This window comes from Octopus sinensis, linkage group LG3, assembly GCF_006345805.1.
Source record: "Octopus sinensis linkage group LG3, ASM634580v1, whole genome shotgun sequence".
Taxonomy (NCBI): Eukaryota; Metazoa; Mollusca; class Cephalopoda; order Octopoda; family Octopodidae; genus Octopus; species Octopus sinensis.
In genome coordinates this window covers 145,114,791-145,138,202 of record NC_042999.1, presented here as the reverse complement: position 1 = coordinate 145,138,202, position 23,412 = coordinate 145,114,791, and the positions used below count along the sequence as shown (strand labels likewise).

General features: G+C 36.9%; 1 protein-coding gene across 1 annotated transcript in view; it reads right to left on the bottom strand.

The window, feature by feature from the left end:
* Positions 1-23,412, bottom strand: part of LOC115209398 (inositol-tetrakisphosphate 1-kinase) — a 134,329-nt gene that overhangs the window by 27,141 nt on the left and 83,776 nt on the right. Inside the window, exons 4-5 of the mRNA XM_029777791.2 lie at positions 19,979-20,096; positions 12,993-13,091 (exon numbers count right to left, since the gene is read on the bottom strand). Coding sequence (XP_029633651.1) covers positions 12,993-13,091; positions 19,979-20,096 — 217 coding nt within the window. The remainder of the gene's footprint in view (positions 1-12,992; positions 13,092-19,978; positions 20,097-23,412) is intronic.

The following is a 23,412-nucleotide window of genomic DNA, read 5'->3' as shown; positions in this document are numbered from 1 at the left end:
TAACAAATCCATTCATAATATTTAGTTGGTCTGCGGCCAGAGTATAAAACACTTTCCCCAAGGTGCTGCACAGTGGGACTGAACCCAAGACCACATGGTTGGGAAGCAAGCTTCTTAACCACACAGCCACTCCTGTGCCTAAACACACACACATGACCAAGTGACTAAGAAATTTACTTCACAACCACATAGTGTCAGGTTCGATCATACTGCAATTCACCTAAGGCAAGTTTCTACTATAGTCTGCAGTTGGCCTGAGCCTTGGGAGTAAAATTAAAGAAACAGTGAAATTAAGGAGACCAGCATTTAACTGGTACCTAATTTATTGACCTTGAAAAGAGAAAAAACAAACTGACCATGCCAGGATTAAACTCAGAAAACAGAGAACCAGAACAAATACCAGAAAGCACTATTAATACTTTAAGGACTCTTAATTCACTGATATATATATATATATATATTAGTCCAACCCCCATGCAAGCAATGAAAATGGATATAAAGTATGTGTGTGTATGAAAGTAAACTAGGATCATAAATAAACTAAAATGTATGCAAGGTGTGTCTGCATGTTTGGACTGAATGTGTGTCAATGTGTGTGGGAACATGTGTTTGTACATACAGACCTACTTGTGTAGCTGTGTTTGTACTTAAGTGTGTGTGTGTGTGTGTGTGTGTGTGTGTGTGTGTGTGTGTGTGTGTGTATCTCTCTCTCTCTCTCCCTGCATGTCTATGTTTATGTACACAACTTTGCATAACTGAGAAACTCTGGTTTGTAAAACACAAGACAGCACAACAGGAAAGAGTGACTGGAGGTGTGCTGTAAAGCAGCAGACCCATCAAACCCATGCCATATGCTAAAACAAGCGAAGCACTTGAAAAGACATTTTAGCAAAGAACTTTGAGAAGTAGTTTTTAGTTTTTCAATTTTCACAACACTCATAAGGTCAGGTACACTCACACTTATAGAAGAAAGGTAGTAATCATTCACATACATGATATATATATATATATATTATATATATATATATATATATATATAATATATATATATATATATATATATATATAATATATATATATAGAGAGAGAGAGAGAGAGAGAGAGGGGGGAGGGAGAGAGAGAGATACATGTACACACACACACATTAGTTATACATATACACCTGCATGAATCCTCAGTCTTATAAACTGTAATCTAGTATCATAACCAATTTAATGTTAGATTTGGGAGTGGTTGTTATTTACATCGTTATAATAGTGAGAAGGTATCAATGTACCAGTAAATATCTTATAAAATATTCTATCAGTTGCTCACTGAAATCAATCTTCCATTAGCACAGTGAAGTATCAGCCTCTAATCCATACCAGCACATCCTTATTGGAAGTAACATTTGTATGCTACTGATGATAAAGTCAGTCATCAAATCCAAGAAGATGCTTGCTTGTTGTGCTATAAACTCAAGATTCTGAGATGTTTCTTTGTAAGAAATATAACGTTGATATTGTTTCTTGCTGTGTCTGCCATCCTCAAACAAGAATTTGAATTCAACACTCCAAGATATTAAAACATGCATGAAATGAACCATGCTCTAGGGTGAGATTTGAACTCAGAATGTGAAGAAACATTGCTAAAACCAGTAAAGAATTTTGTTTGTTGCTCTACCAAACTCACCATCCCCTGTCTTTTTTATTGACGTAGCAAAAGCCTTTATTACAGTGGTGAGCTGCACCTACCCGTGGTGTCTAGTTACTGTTAGGTGAACTGGATCAGTGAGAGTAAAAGGTCTTAACCTTGGAAACAACAGGGTGGTGTTAATCTAAAGAATCAATACTTTGGGCAACAGTCCAATATCCAAATGACTCAGCTAAGATTCTGTAGTATTGTGTGGGAGATGGGGGAGATACACCTTCACCAAAATAGGAAAATGTAATGGAGATGTACTGTATATCAACAGAGCCATTAAAAGTAAGATGGTTCTACTAGCAGACTCCTGTTTATATATATATCATCATCATCATCATTTAACGTCCGTTTTCCATGCTAGCATGGGTTGGACAGTTCAACCAGGGTCTGGGAAGCCAGGAGGCTGTACCAGGCTCCAGTCTGATCTGGCAGTGTTTCTACAGTGGGATGCCCTTCCTAACGCCAACCACTCCGTGAGTATAGTGGGTGCTTTTTTACATGCCACCGGCACAGGGGCCAGGGGAGGCTGGCAAACGGCCATGATCGGTTGGTGCTTTTTACATGTCACCGGCACGGACACCAGTCAAGGGAGCGCTGGCATTGGCCACGTTCGGATGGTGCTTTTTACATGCCACCGGCACAGGTATCACAACTACAATTTCCATTTGATTTTTATTTTGATGTTGATGTACTTGACTCAAATAAGTCTCCTGAAGCACAGAACCTATGATCCAAGGTTAGCACAGAAGGCCGTCCTGCGAGCCATGAACTCACTTCGTTTGTCGGGTCTTCGCAGTCACAGCATATCTCAGAGGTCTTGGTCTTTCATCATTACCTCTGTGAGGTCCAATGTGCCAATCCTTTAAGGGATGCAAGCATCCTAGTTCTTCAGTTTATACCAGTGTTCAGTGAAAACTAAATATATTAGTTTTGCATTGATATATATAGGTACTTAAAATATTTATGAATAAGAAAAAGAAGAAAATGGAGAAATTGACATGCAAACATCAGTTTATTTTAAAATATTCAAATCCATATAATGAAAATCCAGTCCTACAGTCATTTCCATATCCAATTAGTTCAATTACAGAAATTAAATTAGATTAAATTAAATTAGATAAATTAAATTAATTTAATTCAAATTTTCATGTTGCAATTGGTTAATTGAGTATTTCATCAGGGAAGAATTTTCCAAAAGTGAATTACATTTCAACATGTTAGTTGACCGATGACAGACACAGATGTGTGTATTGTTTTAAAAAAAAAAGGGCATAGTTTCGGTTGTAGTAGCACAGATTTCCGTCGATTTCCGTAAAAAACTTTTATTTTTTTACATAAGTAATGAGAGCGAAAGAGACTGAGAGGAAGCGATTTTATGACGAGAAGGTTTCTCTTTGAAGTCGGCCTGTGTGTGTTTGATGGGGTGTGGGAGACAGACAGTATGTTGTGTAAGTGAAGTGCTTCTGTTAGCGTGTGCGAAGAGACAGACATACATATACACATACACCGAGTAAAAAATTACAATGAATCGGCCATACATACATACATACATACATACATACACACACATACATAGATACATACACACACACACACATACACATACATGCATACATACATATACACATACACCGAGTAAAAAATCAGTTATCTCTCTCTTTCACACATTACTCTCTCTGTCTCTTCGCACACACTAACAGAAGCACTTCACTTACACAACATACTGTCTGTCTCCCACACCCCATCAAACACACACAGGCCGACTTCAAAGAGAAACCTTCTCGTCATAAAATCGCTTCCTCTTAGTCTCTTTCGCTCTCATTACTTATGTAAAAAAATAAAAGTTTTTTACGGAAATCGACGGAAATCTGAGCTACGACATGCGAAACTTCGCCAAAAAAAGTTATTTTCATATATGTACATATAAATAAATTCATTTGATATATTTATGCATGTGCATATGTAATACATGATGGCTTTTATTGGTGGTGGTGTGGTAGTTAGGGTGAAAAATATGTTAGAGAGAGAGAGAGAGGTTAAAGTGAGTGAGAGAGAAAGCTGGTAGAGCAAGAGAGAGGTAACAATCATCAGGTAGTTGTGCATGTTTCTGTTTATACAATGCACACATTCTAAAATGCACACATCTGAGTCTGTCATAGGTCAGCTAACATGTTGAAATGTAACTCACTTTTGGAAAATTCTTCCCTGATGAAATACCCAATTAACCAGTTTCAACATGAAAACTTGAATTAAATTAATTAAATTTAATTTAATTTCTGTAATTGAACTAATTGGATATGGAAACAGCTGTAGGACTGGAATTTCATTATATGAATTTGAATATTTTTAAATAAACTGATGTCTGCATTTCAATTTCTCCCTTTTCGTCTTTTCTCATATATATATATATAAGGACAAGTGAGGCCATAATCCCGTGGCCTCTACCTGGGATGTACCAGCCCACTTATGCATTCCTTTCCTTCTTTGGACACAAAGCTCCACTTGTGAAGACCTGTTGAGGCAAGTGAAAATCAAAATTATATTCGATCAACATCAATGGAATTTGTAGCTGTGATACCAGTGCCGGTGGCACGTAAGAGGACCATCCGAACGTGGCCATAGCCAGCACCACCCTGACTGGCCTCCATGCCGGTGGCACGTAAAAAGCACCATTCGATTCGTGGCCGTTGCCAGCTTCGTCTGGTCTCCGTGCCGGTGGCACGTAAAATGCACCATCTGATCGTGGCCGTTTGCCAGCCTCGTCTGGCACCTGTGCCAGTGGCACGTAAAAAGCACCCACTACACTCATGGAGTAGTTGGTGTTAGGAAGGGCATCAAGCTGTAGAAACACTGCCAGATCAGACTGGGCCTGGTGCAGCTTTATGGCTTCCCAGACCCCAGTTGAACTGTCCAACCCATGCTAGCATGGAAAGTGGACATTGAACGATGATGATGATGATATATATACACATATATATATCATCACCTACTTCATACTGCATGCACTCAATGACAATGAAACTCCTCTAAAATTCTCCTTCTCCATAACTGCATTCTCATCATCACATACTTACAATCCTCATGTAAGGATGGATACTCCTCTAATCACTCCAACCCAACCAGGAAACTCCCTTCCATCACTGTTACACAATGTTCCACAACCTAGCCCCTATTCTTGCCAAACACTTCAACCTCCCCATCCCTCTCTCTCTCTCGGAGTTTCAAAGCTTTCTATAAAGTCTTATCCCCACCAGAAAGGTAACTTCTCTGGCCTTACCAACTATCAATCTATCACTTTTTCTTCCAACATCTCAGGGCAATAGAAACAATTACCAGCAATCACTGCTTTGATCAGCTTGATTCTCTTCTTTATTAAATGATCATACAGCTTCCATAGGGAAAAATCAACTGGAGCCTTGCTCCTCTTTGATACTTATTTGTGATCTCTTATACTTCAAAACTTTGACAAAAAACAATTGATTATCAGTAAAGTTGTGACTGTGTTTGCCATGAGAACCTCCAAGCTAGGTTTCCCAACAACAGTTTCCTTCTTTTCTTAAAATGGGATGAGAGATTGCACCATAAAAAGAGGAAAAAAACAGGGTAATCACACAGCAAGTACTCAATGAAACTCCTCTAAAACTATACTTCTCTGCAACCCAAGCTGAGCATTGGGGCCAATGTAACTAACTTGTTTCATTGCTCAAAACTACTGGTCTGGTATCAAAATTAAAAAGAATTATTATTATTGGTTCGAAATTTTGGCACAAGGCCAACAAAGCCTTTAATTGTTGTCTGCTCGCTTTAGCATCTGTCACTGCTACCCACTGCCACTCCATTTGCTGTTTTACCCTTCTTTGCCTAGTGTGACCAACGAAGACATACTAAGCATTTTATTATAATAGACTATTATTATTATTATTATTATTATTATCATCATTATCATAAGCATTATCAAGACCGGTTTTTACAAGATTCCTTGCGAAAGCATTTATTACTTCCACCTGTGAATCATTTATTTAACTGTAGTTACTTCTTATAAGATTAAAATGAAATAAGCTCTGTTTTAATGTCTCAGTCGTAAAAAAAAAGTATTATAAATGGGAAATATCATCAATAATAACTGAGCGACATAATAGCTATGAAAGAGTTTCAGGACATGACCTACCTATGTGACACAAACACCAAGAACCTAGCAATATATACACATCATCATCATCATCATTTAATGTCCGTTCTCCATGTTGGCATGAGTTGGACAGTTTGGCAGGAGCTGACCAGCTGAAGCCCTGTTCAGGCTCCGTCTATTTTGGCATGGTTTCTACGGCTGGATGCCCTTTCTAATACCAACCACTTTACAGAGTGTACTGGGTGCTTTTACGTAGCACTGGCATGGGTATTTTTTATGTGGCACTAGCACCTACAAGCCTGCAAGATTAGGGATGCTTAGCTGGAGAGGATTGCAGGGGACAAGCCATCAACACTACTACTTTTAATAAAACATCACCAACAGTAGAAGTGTCATTGAATGTTGAGAGATGGGGTCAAAGTGTGACACACTGACACACAGAAATTAGTTTTCGCATTTATTATATTAGATGAACATACATATAGATAAATAGATAGAAAGATAGGTAGATATGTATAACATGATCGCTTTCACGTCCACTTTTCCATGCTTTCGTGGATTACACAAAATTGCTGAGGCAGATTTTCTATGGCCAGATGCACTTCCTGCCACTAACCCTCCCCTATTTCCAAGTAATGTAATATTACCTCATGACCAGACATGTTTTCACTGAGGACTGGAAATGAAGGACACTGCTTGCATGATGGTGACACTCAAACTATTGCATGATGTCAAGGCAAGGAGACAGTGAAACACAGATGCACAAAACTTGTATGAGAAAGCATGTCAAGCCAAGTGAAATCGTAGTTGTGGCCAGTGGGGATAACACATAAAAGGCACCCGCTAAACTCTTGGAGCAGCTGGGGTTAGGAAAGGCACCCAGCCATAGAAACCAAGCCAAACCAGACTGGAGCCTGGTGCAGCACTCCAGCTTACCAGTTCCAGTCAAATCGTCTAACCTATGCCAGCATGGAACATGGATACTAAATGATGATGAAGATATATATATATACATATATACACACACACACACAACAGGCTTTTTTTCAGTTTCTGTCCACCAAATCCACCCACTATATAACTATATGCATACATGTGTGTGTGTATATATCAGGCTGAGTAAAAAGTAAGCAACATTTTGAAACATGAAATTCATCACATTTCAACAATGCAGAAATTTTATTCGTCAAAGTAAGTACCATTACAATCAACACATTTTTGCCAACAAGTTACAAGTTTGCTTATTCCAGTAACATAAAAATCTGGAGCTCTGAAGCTGATGAACTCTTTGAATACACTTTCAGCATTAGTTTGATTTTTGAACTCCTTCTTTTGCAGGAAACCATCAAGGTGCTTGATAAAGTGGTAGTCGGTAAAGTAAAAACTTTGTAGCCAAGTTCCCTCAACTTCTGAAATGTGTGGTCAAGTATTGTCATGAAGAATGATTGGCTCTCTTCTGTTGACCAGTATGGGATGGGGACTAGCAGTTTTTGTTCATTTTGGCAATTTCATGGCAATGTTTCTGCAGATCACATGCAAATGATTACAGGCAGTTTTCTGGCTAACTTAAAGTTCTTTTGCCAGTTCTCAAGTGGTTTCACATGGATTTTTCTCAATGATGGTCTTTAATTAGCCATCATCGAAGACAGATGGGTATCCACTACGCTCACAATCTTCAAAGCTCAAGTCTCCACTGCGAAATCGTTTAAACCATTTTTGAGCTGATCACTCACTGGTCATTTCCTCACCAAATGTTTCACTGATACCTCAAGCAGTTTCAGCTGCTTTACATCCTTTTTGAAGTGGAATAACAAAATTGCTCAAATATCACACTTTGACAGTTCCATTTCAGATGATTGTAACAATGGTGAAAAAAAATCAATGTTAATTTATTGATGCATTTGGACAAGTCTATGTCTGTATTATCGGACAATTTCAAAAAAATGTTTAAAACAATACAAAGCTCTGTGGAAATCCAGTACAAATTCCTCATGGCTCAAAATGTTGCTTACTTTGTACTCAACTTGATATATATCTATGTATATAACAAAATATAGTTTAATGTAAGTATTAGATAAAAAAAAATTACTCCCACTTCATAATCACACACATATAAAATGTGTATATATGCATACATATACACACACATGCATATATACATACATATACACACACATGCATATATACATACATATACACACACATGCATATATACATACATATATATATATATATATATATATATATATATATATATACGCGAGAAAGAAGCAACAAGAATGGATAGGTTTTAGTACAATCGTTTCATACAAGGACAGGCTTTATTAAAAGTTGTAAAATTACAGCATATAAATGTGTCCCGTACTCATCAGCTAAAATACATGTGAGTTCTCTAGACATCCTAGTGGTTAAGGCTATACTCATGAAGTAATGAAGATAATTAAGTAACATAAACATATACAGATATCCAAAGTTCATTAAAGTTCTTTAAAGATGATGTACAGTCTTATCACAGAATTTTAAAAAAGTTCTAATAGCAACCCAGAGAAGGTGACCTAATCCATAGTGCACATATGAATTTCCAGAGATATGATGAGGGATTACATACTCACAGAAGACAAATTTATCCATTGTTAATCACAACGAGGTGGGTCTCAATTCCTGCTTATTAGCATTACAGAGAGGGTGAATTAATCCTTTGTATAGATGCACAATTTCCAATGGTGTAGATGTATATATATATATATACTTGTGTGAGTGTGTATATATATATATATATATATATATATATATATATATATATATATATAAAATATATATGTATATATCGATGTGTGTTTATACACATATATATATATGTATGCATATATACACATTTGGAATGTGTGTGTTCATCAAGTGAGAGTAAGATTTTTTTATCTAATACTTGCATTAAACTATATTTTGTTGAAGAAATATCTTCTCAAGGTCAATATATGGAATCTCCAGCCAATTTCTTTGAAAACCATTGGCAAAAGATCAAAGAAAAAATTTGAAACCTAAAAGCAGTGCTATTGATTCATTAAGCAGCTACTTTGTCATCATTAGAACTCAGCACTTTTATATTTTATGCAACAAGGTTGCATAGAAAACTAGAGTGCTTATATTTTGAGAAATGCCCAAAGACATAGGAGACTGCAAATGTAACTTCCTGGTAGATTTGTCTGCATAAAAGTGCAACTACACACAGTCATCATCATCATCGTTTAACGTTCACTTTCCATGCTGGCATAGGTTGGATGGTTTGACTAAGGGCTGGCAAACCAGAAGGCTGTACCAGGCTCCAATCTGATCTGGAAAAGTTTCTACAGGTGGATCCCCTTCCTAACACTAACCACTCCAAGAATGTAGTGGGTACTTTCTACATGCCACCGGCAGTATTTGAATGTATATATGTTTGTGTGTGTGTGTGTGTGTGTCTCTCATATATATATATGTACGCACACACATATTCACTGCATATGTATACATACAGGAACATATGCACATACACATATATACAATGTACATACACTTTATAAATATATTACACAGACACACACATGCACATATATATATATATATATATTGCTATCATGGAAAACAGATGTTAAACAATGATGATTACAGATATATGCTAGCATCATCATCATCATTTTAACATTCACTTTTCCATGACTGCATGGGTCAGAAAGTATTCATCGATGCAGGTGTTCTATGATCAGATGCCACATCATATCAAAGTTCAGCTGTTTCCCACCGAGATAATATTTTCTAATAACCAGACATTGAAAGTGAAGGTTCATTGCTTGTATGACTGTGACGCTTATTTACACACACACACACACATGCACGCACACACACACTGAGTCACTCTGTAACTTCTGATTATCACCTCCACCTTAGCAAAGGCAGAGGTATTGTTTCCAGTCATGTTTGTTTCTTTGTTTGTCTGTGGACAAGATATCTGTGGATTTGGATGAATTTTCAGGGATATTTGGCCTTGTGACTGACATGAACTGATTAGATTTTGGAATCAATCTGGTACTGGACAAGGATTCTGGATTATTTTTCTTCTTTTTTCATTTAATTTTTTGAGAGCAGTTGGGTTCATTTTTAGTATTCTCGTTCATGAGAGCAGTAGAGTTTATTTCAGATAGTATTCATTTTAAAAGTCATCTCTGGCTAATCATTAAGAGGACGTTGGTGTTGCCTTGGCAGAGGTTTGCACTGAGTGCTGTTAATAAAATATATAAGACGTGCATTCCAGAAGTTTTGAGACTCTTTTTGGAGACGTAGTTATAACTGTCCTAGATTATGTAATTTTAGTATATCACTACCATACATCATATAAACCGACTTGCCTGCCTTTGTTATTCAAAACTGAAGGAAACAGCTGTTCCAGTACATTGAACACACCCTACTAAACATTGCTTGTCACAGCTGACTAATTTACAAAATATAGTCAAGATGTAAAGACACTTTGCAAGTTCATTATGCAATGCATTTTTGTGTTAACTTGGGCAACAAATACTATGGAAACTTATGAAATGCTCAACTGTGAATGGATTAACTTGTATAAGGCAAGTATCTGTTTCCTACTGGAACAAGATAACAAGCAAAGCAAGTCCACCGGAAAGCTCATAATGATCCCTTTTTTCAGCAGCAAGGGAATCATCTACATCCCTCTAGCCAGACAGACAACAAAGAGTACTCTGTGGAGGTTCTGAGGGAGTTCAGGAAAAGAGTTCATTGCAAATAACCAGAGTACTTGAACCAGGATAATATACCAGTCCACAATTCCATCCTGGTAGCCAACTATTTGACGGAGATGGGCAGGAAAACTGTCCCTCGACCTCACTACAGTCCAGAACTTGCTCCCTGTGACTTTTTGCAGTTTGCCAAGCTGAAGGAGAATATGAAGGAGGTTGTGACAAGAGTCTTGAACACCTTCGTTGTAGAAGATAACAGGTTTCTTTCAGCGAACTTTTAACCACACAGTCATACCTATATATGTACATGAGCACACACTTTATAAGAGATAATTAGGCAGACAGATATATGGACAAACTCATACAAATGAACATCTACATACATTTGAATTAGATGTATAAGTCCAGACTCAGTAAGAATGGGGACATAGGAAACAATGGAATACACACACACACGCACACACAAATGCATTTGAGTATTATATATATATATATATATATATATATATATATATATATATATATATATGTGTGTGTGTGTGTGTGTGTGTGTGTGTGGTGTGTGTGTGTGTGTGTGTGTGTACATACATACACACACACACACACACACATTATTATAATCATTTTACAACTATTTTTCCCATGCTTGCATGCTGAACAAGTCTTCCCTCACACAGTACCCTGCCACTTATTGCAGCCCCCATTGTCACATTCTTCATGAAGACCCATAAGGAATTCACCAACACATCCTGTATCTCCCATCTTTTTCAGATTCCTTCCACCAAGATCACTTGATACTTCTATACTCAACAATAATGCTTCATATCTATAAACATATTATGGACATTCTACAAGGGTCAGTTCTTATGACTTTAGTAGGTGGACCAAGATAACTGAGACTATTGCAACTGATACCTAATCTGAACAGTTGTAGGTCAAGTCCTGCAAAAAAAATATTCTTCCTGCAAAGAAACTGGGCATGTGATCTAAATGTTTGCTGTGGTGTTGGCAGTCGGTGCTATGGGACGTGATGAGCTATGTGGTGCTGGTGGAGAGGATGACAGATGAGGTGGGGAAAGTAGGGCTTGTAGGGGCCGGCAGAAGACTGCAGGGTGCATGCGTCGCAGGAAGCAGAAGAGGTCAAGCAGGACACACGTGTGGTCATTGATGAAGGGCCAGTTCGAGCATAGACGACGAAGCGACAGGATGTGTCGAATTCGTGAGAGACCGCTGATCTTCGCCAAGGTAAGGCCTTTTGTATTTCTTTCTCCCGTTGCTTCTTCTTCTGTTGTCCTCTTCATCCACCACACTACATTTGCAATACAGTACATTCAGTTAAAGGGGTGTGTTAACCATGTTAGGATTTGCCCCACTTCACCTCACACTTTAACCCACTCATCTCCTAGCATAAAACTGACATCCTTCCCTCATAGCCTCAGGGTTCATAGTTTTGCAAACTGCATGTGGAACAAGAAAAATCCACAAGTACACATTATAAAGTGGTTAGCATTAAGAAGGCCACCTAGCTGTATACACCCAACTAAGGCAAACACTGGCAGTTCTTGGGCCCATCAGATCCTGTTAAACTGTCCAATTCACACTGCTTTATTAAACATCATGACATCCAACTGCTAACAAATAGGCAGACACACAATAAAAGAAAACCACAAAGGGGTTGGTTGAGCAACAACAGAGGTCAGATAAGATGTTGGCTAATGACTGAGAAATATGAAGATATGTTGTGGCCCTTGCTGTGTATGTGTGTGTATGAATGTGTGTGTGTGTATGTATATATATATATATATATATATATATATACGAGGGGTTTATGAAAAGTATTGAGCCTCAAAAATACAAAACATGGTACAAGACTTCAAGGCTCAAAACTTTTCATACACCCCTCGTGTATATATATACCTGCAAACTTGGAAGCCTACTACAGATCCCTAGCTCCAGCCTCACCTCAGCTGTGAACTTGGAACCTAATGGATGACCAATTATAGCAATTATGCAGCATACCTACTGGTTTAGATCATCAGTGAACTAAACACCTCATATTCTATATCTGTGTGTGTGTGGCCTCTTTAGGCAACAGATTCTGATGATGAAATGCATTGAATATTTATGATGGAAGGTTACACACAAATATGCATGTATGCAACCTTTCATTATACACACATATATATGTACATATGTATGTACAGACAAACAGAGAAAGAATTTAAATGATTAAATACAGAAGACACACACACACACACACGTATATATGAATGAATGAATGAATGAATGCAACATATCAAAATAATGACCCATGTCAAGCTTAATGTAAAAGGAAGACCTCAGACATTTTTGAAAGTTTTGACTAAAAGTCCCTTTGGTAAAAAATATTTTTTTGAATGGTCAAATAAGTTCAAACCAAAAATTAAAACAAAAAAAGATATAGAACTCACCAAAAGGAAACTCCATGTTGGCAGCCTTTAATTTACATTTGTTTTCCTCAATAACATTTGATTTGAGTTCAACAAATGTAGGAACAAAAACTTCTATACCTGAAAAGAAAATTATCATTTGTTAACTCTTTATAGAAAAACAATGTTTGCCCATCTCACACTACAACACAACTTTTCATCTTTTCAATAAAGTTAAACAATGTCAAGTCTGGTTAGATGGGTGACAGCTACTGAAACCCAGGTGTTATAAAGATCAATTTTTATAGGCACAGGTAAAACTATGTGGTCATGAACCTGCTACACAGTACATTGAGCAAGTGTCTTCTAACAGCTTCAGACTGACCACTACAATATGAATTATATATAGTGGATGAAAAATGGTATCCCAATGTTTTTGAATATATATCACCATCATCATCATCGTTTAACGTCCGCTTTCCATGCTAGCATGGGTTGGACGATTTGACTGAGGACTGGTGAACCAGATGGCTGCACCAGGCTCCAATCTTGATCTGGCAGAGTTTCTACAGCTGGATGCCCTTCCTAATGCCAACCACTCCGAGAGTGTAGTGGGTACTTTTACATGCCACTGGCACGAGGGCCAGTCAGGCGGTACTGGCAACGGCCACAAAAAAAATTGTGTTTTTTTTTTTTACATGTCACCTGCACAAGTACCAGTAAGGCGATGCTGGTAGTAAGATATATATATATATATATATATATATATATATATATATATACATATATATATAAAATGAAGGTGACCAATGAGCAGAAACAGAACGTCAAGCAAGAATAAACTGCATTATTCATGCTCGACTGAGTTATCTCTCTTTAAGGACACGTGTATTAGGGTCAATATAGAGAATAAGAAAAAAACAGAAGAGATTTTACAGTATGGTCAGTCCAATGGCCAAAACCATTGATATAATACATACAGAAATACACACACAAAAAATATATATTACTTTTTTTTACCCATTTTATTTCAGTAACATAGCTGAGCTCAATGTTTTCCTGTAATCTGGACAGTTGTATATTGATAGAGCAAGTGTTATTACAATTAGCTGTTCTTTGTTACAACTGAACCTTCACACAACTTTGAACTCAGTCAGGCAAGCTGAAGTAACCAGAGTTATATAACTTGTTTAAAGGAACATGCCAGTCTATTAGCATTAGTATTTTGTCAAAGTTGAGCAGAGGAAGTAACTGAGTGAGTATAATATATATATGTATTTTTACTATATCCATTCTTTTCTTTTATTATATTGAACTACTGGTTATAATTCTTATTCTTAATTCTTCAACTATACAGTAGATGGTAGAATCTAGTTTTGTTTGTCGGACAAACTGGAGCAAAGATATATGTCTTAATGAGAAACATGACATAATGGTTGTCACAGTAAGATTTTGAACACATAACCATGTAGTCAGTAGTACTCCAAAACATTAACTTTACATCTGTTAAGACTGGTCCCCTCCAACTTCCCTTTCTCATACTATTCTATCCTCGCTCCATGACCTCAACACTTTCATCTTTCCATCTCTGGCTCACATCCTTGACTCCCACTCACACACACACACACAGATCTCTCTTTCCTTCTATGCCCCTTTCCAGATTCTTGCTACCCTCATCTTTTTCTCTTTCTTGTTCACTTTCTTCATACCTTTCACTTATAATCACCTTAATAACATGGAATAGCAATGGATATCTCTGTTTCAAATCCCTTTCTCTTTTCCTTCCACACTCCCTCCTCCAACAGTGTCTACTCAGTTGCTCTCTTCACTGCTGCTCTCCCACAATATATCAGATCCTTTCATTATACTCTAACTTCTCTCGTCACCTTGCCTTAATCCGTCACTCACCCTCCTATGTTTCTTTCCATCATGGAGCCTTTCTTTAGGCTCTTTAGCCTTGCAAGTTGCAAGGCAATCTTGCTAGTGCTGGTGTTATAAAAATGCACTCAATACACTTTGTAAAGTGAGTGATATTAGGAAGAGCAATCAGTCATAGTAACTATGTGAAAACTAAGACACTGAAGCACAACATATTCTTCTAACTTGTTGGATCCTGTTGAAGTATCCAACCCAAGCTAGCATGGAAAGCATATGTAAGATTATTAGAATAACAGACAATATCAATTTAATAACAGGGTGACTCAAAACTGAAAGTAGAGTCAACTTGAATTTTTTAGTAATATACATACACATATATATACATACACATATAAATATACACACACATTCATATATGCACACACATACATATTCACACACACATGCATGGTACAAACATAGTGGTTAAGAACACTTAGTACTCATATAGTTCTATGTGTAGTCTCATTGAGTGGCACCTTTGGTAAATGTCATGTAGTGTTAGCTTGACAAATAGCTTGTGAGTAGAATTTGCAAGATAGAAACTGTGAAAAGCCTGTATATATATATATATACATATATATCATCAGAAAGAGGAAAGAGAATCTCCCTTCTATCACTCACTCTCTCTCTCTCACTCTCTCTCTCTAGCCCAATAGTCATTCATGCTGTTATTTCTATTCAATGTCCTTACCAACTACTATAATGTAGCTGCCTATCACTGTCTTTCTTCCTTGATTACCTCCTCCACTGCCTGTTTACTCCTGTCAATCCACTATATTTTTTTTTATCATCCTCCTACCCAAATTTTCTCTTCATCACTCTCATTTCTGTTCATTCTGATCATGCTGCCTTAAATGTACAGAGATAATACAGTAGAGAGAAGACTTTAGTCTTTCCAAAAGATAAATAAAAAATCTCTAATCTTAGTGCCATGATAAAATTCACCTCTTATGTGGATGGCAAATGTACAGAGACAACATAAACTAGAAAGGACCCAAGAACTAGACAACTACTCTAGTGCTAGTCTCAAACTAAAATGCACCCACCGCACTCTACAAATGGTTTCTATAGCAAGGGTACTTATGAGTAAAGTATGGTCTCTGACTTAACTAGATGTGCATTAATTCCAAACAAGAATTGATCCAGACTGTCATAGTCCATCCAAACTGTACTATCACAGAAAGTGGCCTCAACAAATTCTGTCTGACTCATACAGAGAAGAGGGCATTAAAATGGTGTTTTAAGGTGGACATGTTAGTAGACAGACCAGCAGACAAATAGATGTACGTGTGTGTGTGTGCGCGTGTGTATATGTATATGTGTATGTATGTAAGTTGTGCTTTGTTGATTTTTACCAGTGTAAGCTAGTGTGCTGTGTTCTTTTATGTCAAAGCATTACTTAGACATTTGATAAAGAGATATTGATGAAATGAATATCAGAACTAAAGCATGTAACTAGTATTGATATGATTGACTAATAGAACATCTTTTATTCTTTTCTTCCTGTTTCACTCAATAGGCAGTGGCCATGATTGAAACAGCAGCTAAACAACTACTGTCAAATCATAACCCATATCTTATAAAAAGAAGAGGACAAGTAGTAAGTAGTAGTGACAGTTGTAGTAATGACAGCTGTACTAGTGTTGGTGGTGGTAGTAATAGTAGTAGTAGTAACATCAATAGCTATAATGCAGGATGAGGAAGAGGGGGAATGCCAAGAGTCACTGAACTATGCTCCATTTAAACTGTTCACATGAAAACCAGCATGTACTTTAAGCAATTAGTGTATAAAGGAAATTAAAATTACAAAGTAATTTATCAAATTTGTTTGAAACAAGCACATTATTGATGTGCTAGCTTTATGGAATAAATGGTCAAATTTAACCCTTCAGCATTTACAAAAGCTATCTCTACTCTTATGTCATGGTATATTCATGTCGTTGATGAATCATGGCTTGCTCCGCCTCCATTTATTCCTGTCTCTCACAACATCACCTAGGTCTTTCTCACTCTGCACGTTCATTCTCTTCTTGATCCAGTCAAACATCTTCATTCTCTGCCTTCCTTTCACTCTCCTTCCCACCAGCTCAGTCTCCGCCATGTAACACTCCATTCCATCAGCCTCTCTGAGAAAATGACCAACAAATCTCCACTGTATTTCTGATAGTATCCATCAACTATTTCTTCGCTTTCATCTTCAACACTTCCACATTCATCACCCTCTGTACCCACAAGATTCTAAGCATTTTTCTATAAAACCACATTTCTGGAGCTTTGAATTTCTTCTCCATGACCTTGCTTATTGTCCAAGACTCACATCCATACATTAGCACCGACCAGATGTAGCTTTTCAACAGCTGTATCCAACTCAAATTTTCTATCTTTTTTTTATGTTCATATTGACCAGATCTGGATTTTCACACCTACCATGTGTCATTCTAAAATTAATAATCACATCATTGAAATCTCAATGCTACAAGATAATATATGATTAACTTGAAACAATGTGAATGAATAAGCATTACATTTGACAGTGTAATCTGAATGCTAAAGGCTTATCTCAGGTTTGAACAAACTGCACAGCATCTTAAAGATTGACATCACTTGACAAATGTCGCTTTTGTATTTAGTTTGTAAGATTCTTGATGAGAACAGGTGTGTTGAAACATATTCTGTGCAGTTTTGAGAGGGTCATTACGCTAATGATAAACACATGTACCGGTTCTATTTCACTTCTTTATTATTTATTTGTCAATTGGTTAACTATTTAACTAATTACGGGGGACTGAACCAGTTGCTATCAGTTTGTGGTGCTTGCCATTAAGACATCATATATTCTCAGACCCTATACTACCAATTTCTTCTGCAAAATTGTGATATAACAATGGCCCATCTGAGAAATGAGCACCTCGAGATGGAGTGACTGCTGCAGCAAGTATCACTGACCATTCTCTGCAGCAACGCCATCATGGTCATTAGTGCAGGGTGCAGCTGAGCACATCATTTGTTCCAGTGTGTGTAGCCCACTGTCCCTTCTCTTCCATCATCAGTTGCCTTACACTCCACTTTTTTTCTTTTCCTTTTTTATCTTTGTTTTTTCTGTTATTTTGTATTTAAATGTTATAATTTAAAATGTGATCTGTTGTATAACTGACTGTAGGAAAAGCATTTTTCTTCTTAACTAATCAATTGTCAATCAATCATTTAGGTTGTTAAAGCATTTTTGTCACCATTTATGATGGCATGTCATTAATGGAGTTGCGAATAGCAACGAAAGGACTTTGACAAACCTAACCGACTGATTAGTCAACTGGTTAAATAGTTAACAAATTGACAAATAAGTAATAAAGAAGTGTAATTACTTCTTTATTACCAATATTATTGGTATGACTTTCCCAAGGTACAAAACTAGGCAAATTCCTAATTCCATTACGTTCATATTTTTTCAGGAATTCAGTAGTTGGGGGCGGGGGGTCTTTTTTTTTTTTTTTTTGTCACCGAGAAAAAAGACACACTAAAACAACATCATAATTTCTCCACTTTTCTCAAGCTTGCATAAGTTGGGCAAGACTTCTTGAGGCAGTATTGTATGGCTGACTGTCTTTCTTATTGCCAACCCTTGTTTTCAAAGAGGTTATTATATCTACTAGTCTTCATACATCAAACCAAGCTATAAGACACATTATGAGGGACATAAGCATCACTGCTACCTAAGCAGAGACAATGTGGAAACCTGTAGTGACAAATGTACACGCACACACACAAGCGCCAACACACACACACACACACACACACAAACATGCATTTGCACATACACATTGACCAGCCTTCCATATAGAGAGCATTGTTCAAACTAAGTCTATAAAAGAAGACACCCGCCCAAGATCCCATGCAGTGGGATTGAACCCAAAACCATGTGATTGCACAGCCAAAGTTTTAACTATACAGTCATGCCTGCACTTTCCACAGCAAGAAAAGAATATTTATTTACCTACACTCAAATTTTAGCAAAGAATACAATTGTTTGCTCCAGTTATTTGATGATAGAAGTAGTTATTAATATCAGACCTTTGACCCTGTTTTCATGCTCTATTCCTAAGATCTCAAACAGAAATAAGCAAAATGACCTACAACTAAAACCTAAACCCATGTTGCATATTATTTCTTTTGAAAATCTTTTTTAACTAAAACTATTGCACTTAGCAGCACAAGCATAGCTGTGTGGTAAGAAACTTGCTTCCCAATCACATGGTTCCAGGTTCAGTCCCATTGTGTGGTGCCTTGGGCAAGTGCATTCTACTATAGCCTCAGGCTGACCAAAGCCTTGTGAGTGGATTTAGTAGTCAGAAACTGAAAGAAGTCCATCATGTGTGTGTGCACACGTCTTTTTTTTTTCTGTTTGTCCACCACCATTTGACAACAGATGTTGGTGTGTTTACGCCTACTTAGCAGTTTGGCAAAAGGGGCCAATAGAATAAGTACCAGGTTCAATTCATTTGGCTAAATATTCAAGGCAGTGCCCCAGCATGGTTGCAGTCTAATGACTGAAACAAGTAAAAGATAAAAAAGTATAAAAGACTATCACTTTGTATATTGAGACTATTAAAAATTTGAAGAAACACTGTTGCTGTTTTCTCCACTGATACAACCACTGAAGTCACTTATTTGTATCACATGCCACTGTTTTAAGAAAAGGAAGCACACACAGCAGAAAAAAATGTTGGTTACAGTTGGAATGTCTTTGGCCAGTGGATATGGCCCTTGAGGGTCCATTATAAGATTGAGGGGGTCACACAACAAAAGAGTAAACTGAGGATCCACAATAGTATTTTAAGAGCCTTTAAAAAACTTTTGCTTTAGCTGTATGTATTGCAAGAAACTGCTAAGTTTCTTTCACATAGGAATTTTGAAAGAAGTTCCTGTTTTTAAACATAGATTGGCTATGGGGGTCCACCAGAATAAAATAGTACTCCAAGGGGTCAATAGATAGAAAATGGTTGAGAACTAACCACTGGTTTAAACGACCAAGGCTATCTTGTGATTAAAAGAACAAAACTAATTGATTACTCATCTGTGTTGAGAACAATTATGGAAATTTTTATACTCACCATTACTAGAGAGTTCCAACTTCTGTACTTGCAAGTATTGTTCATAACGATTAAGTAATCGACATACATTCTCTAATGGGTCCACTAAGGTGCACTCGGGATGATTTCGAATAAAATTCTACAACAGAGAAATCAAAACAAATATGTAAAACCAAAGCAAAATAGTTCTGATGAAAAACACTTAATAAATGGATAACAACAATTATTAATACAAAATTATTATCAGGGGGGGGGGGTGAGCTGCCAGAATAGTTAGCATGCCAAACAAGATGCTTAGCAATGTTTCCTTTGTCTTTACATTCTGAGTTCAAATTCTGCCAAAGCCAACTTTGCGTTCCATCTTTTTGGAGTCAGTGAAATAAGTATGTTATGTACTGGGGTCAATGTGATCAAATAACCCTTCCCCCAAATTTCAGGCCTTGTGCCTATAGTAGAAGAGAAAAGGATTATTATTATCATCATTAATACTTTCGATACCAACCCAGCTGAAACTGCCTCTGGCTCTGTCGTACAAATGTCTTGTTTGCATAAGTTTTGAATTAAAATCTACCAACAAACCTTAGTTGCAATTTATGTTTCTAACACCAGTTTCATGATAACCAAGTTATTTTACTAAATTCTTTGTTATATTTAAAATTAATCGAAAGAAACACAGAGCGCCTCAATATAAATACAGTAACAAAAGGGTTAAGGTGATGGGCTGGCAGAATCGTTAGAATGCCAGGCAAAATACTTAGTGGAATTCCATCAAGCTTTACATTGTCAGTTCAGATTCTGCCAAGCTCCATTCTGACTTACATCCTTTTCAGGTCAATAAAATAAGCACCAGTTAAGCCATGGTGTTGATATAATCGACTCACCCACTCCCCAAAAATTTCAGACCTTGTGCCTATATTAGAAACAATGATCATCCTTGTTATTATCCCTTCACTAAAATCAAGCACAATTGATCCCATGACTGCTGCCTCCTTCTCCTTTCCCATTAAGAAGAATAACCCACCATTACTCAATCTATCCTGACAACAATAAAGTCTCTTTGCTCCATTTTCCTTGTACCAAGCCTATCTTTCAGACCAGGAAGAGATATGAGATCACAATAATACCTCCAAACATGACCAGTTAAAAAAGTTACTGTCCCAAAAAAATACATCAGTCCATTGTTGAATCCACTACCACACCACTCTGCCAATACAATTAACACCATTAACAGTATAATGGAGAGATGGGATAGTAACCCCACATTTATAAATATACATTGTCCTTGCGCTGGACACATGTGAAAACCAAACCCCTTGACTGTCATCAACCATTGCCTCTGTGTGCTGTGTATGTGTGTGTGTGAGAGAGAGAGAGAGAGCATATCTTAAACTGAAAAAAAGATTTATTATGTGAGTGTGTATTACAAGTAGCTGACAGTGTCTTCAGTGCTTTGGCAGTTACTGGCTTTGCCAGGCTATAAAGTTTTTTTAAATGTTTTTGGTTATCTTGTGGGTTAAGCATAGTGGTTACAATGCAGAATAGTTTAATAGTGTACTAGGTCTTACCCATCACTACACGGCCAGCAAAAATATTTGTTAATTATGCATGTACCTTCTTTTAATAGTAGACTGTTATATAGTGAAAGTCTTGTTAGTTACTATGGTGATAACACTACCTATCTATCTTTCACACACAATCTATCTCTCCCTCTGTATTTCTCTCTCAACAACCTGCTTTTTCTTGAAACAAATTTTAATTCTATCTTTCACACACACATACACTCTCTCTCACTGAATTTCTCTCTCAACACCCTGCCATTATGGTGAAAATCTTTCAGTGTCTCTGTTATGTTACCTCTATGTTGAAAGACATACAAAGATACACAGACACACAAGGGGTTTGGTTTTCACATATGTTCAGCACAAGCACAATGCTATATCTCTAAATTTCTGATTATTTACTGGGTCTTTGAGCTTCTATACCTTTTTTCCAGACTGGTTTATTTCTCTGAATCTGACATCACTAACCACTAACCTATACTGGATTGTACATTCTTTGCTCCTCACATGGAAAAAACCTTGCATGTACAAGCACCTGTCTATTCCATTTTCTGGTTGAAACCTAATCAATCTGGCTAGCATACCTAGCAGACTGATAGGTAATCAGGCAGCTGGCTGATTTCCTTAAGTTAGTGTTGCAAATCATCAAATCATTTTCAACACAAAACTCCAGCAGCCTTGCTTCCTCCTCATTTCTAGAGCCAAAGCCATAATCTACATGTACCCACTAGAATACATTGGAGAGCTGCCCAACAAGTTTGTTGAAGCCACTAACCACAATAATCATAAAATCAGTCATTCATCATCAAGGAAGTTTGTAAAATGACCTCATAGAAGTGGTCTTTCTGATCATCTGCCAATACAGATTGTGAGTCATATGCATAGACATATGTAACTGTTGATTTATGCAAGACTAGTGTCAGCTTAACTATCCTATCACACTGACTACTTCAATTACTTTATATATTCATTTCTCTACCAAACGTAAGCTTACACCACCTACCCTGTTACGGATGCCTATCTAAAAGAATAAGTATCTGTGTTCCTTAACCATTAGGAATCAGTTGAGACTATCCTCCACATTACTACTTGCACACAACACAAGTCCACATGTCTCTGTTCTATCATTTCAATAACCTCATTCATCCTACTTTCCAATGTGCTGGCAGTGATTGTAACAGTTCTAAACTTGTGGAGTTGAAAGGAAGAGCAAGAGGATTAGTTGAAGGACTATTGTCATCACCTTAAAAAAAAGTTTGTGCAATTACTTGCCAGCTGGCAGAGGGCTCTTGTACATATCTAATTAACTGAATAAACATTTACTCAATGAATTACAATTTCTTCAATCTCACACTTATATATACATGTAACAGGTTTCTATCAGTTTCCATCTATCAAATCCACTCTTGGTCTTTTGGTATAAATACTTCAAATCATATTTCAAAGGTTATGGTTTTGCAATTCAGATGAAGTAGATAGTTATGAAATTCCAACTAAAAATCAGTAAGAAAGGTAGTACATATATGCTTTAATACCTTCAATTTCTTTATCTAAATTACATATTCACATTTATACTTATGACGACAAGTGCACTCAGCTATGTTAGTAAAATGTCTAAGTGGCAATGTTGAAAGGCTAGGGTTTTCAAGTAAAGAAATGACCATGTACTTTACAAATACAATCTGTAAGTGAAACAGGAAAAACAAAATACAAGACTTTTGCAAAGTTCAACTCATCCTTTCTCCTATCTAAATTCCAGTGGTGGAACTTAGTGTGTTTGTAAGAAAGCTGCTTCTTGCCCAGAGGAAGAATTCAAATAAGTAAAGAAAAGTAACATGCATGCAAGCAAAGATAGACAGTGACAGATATATCTACATACAAACAAGACATACATAG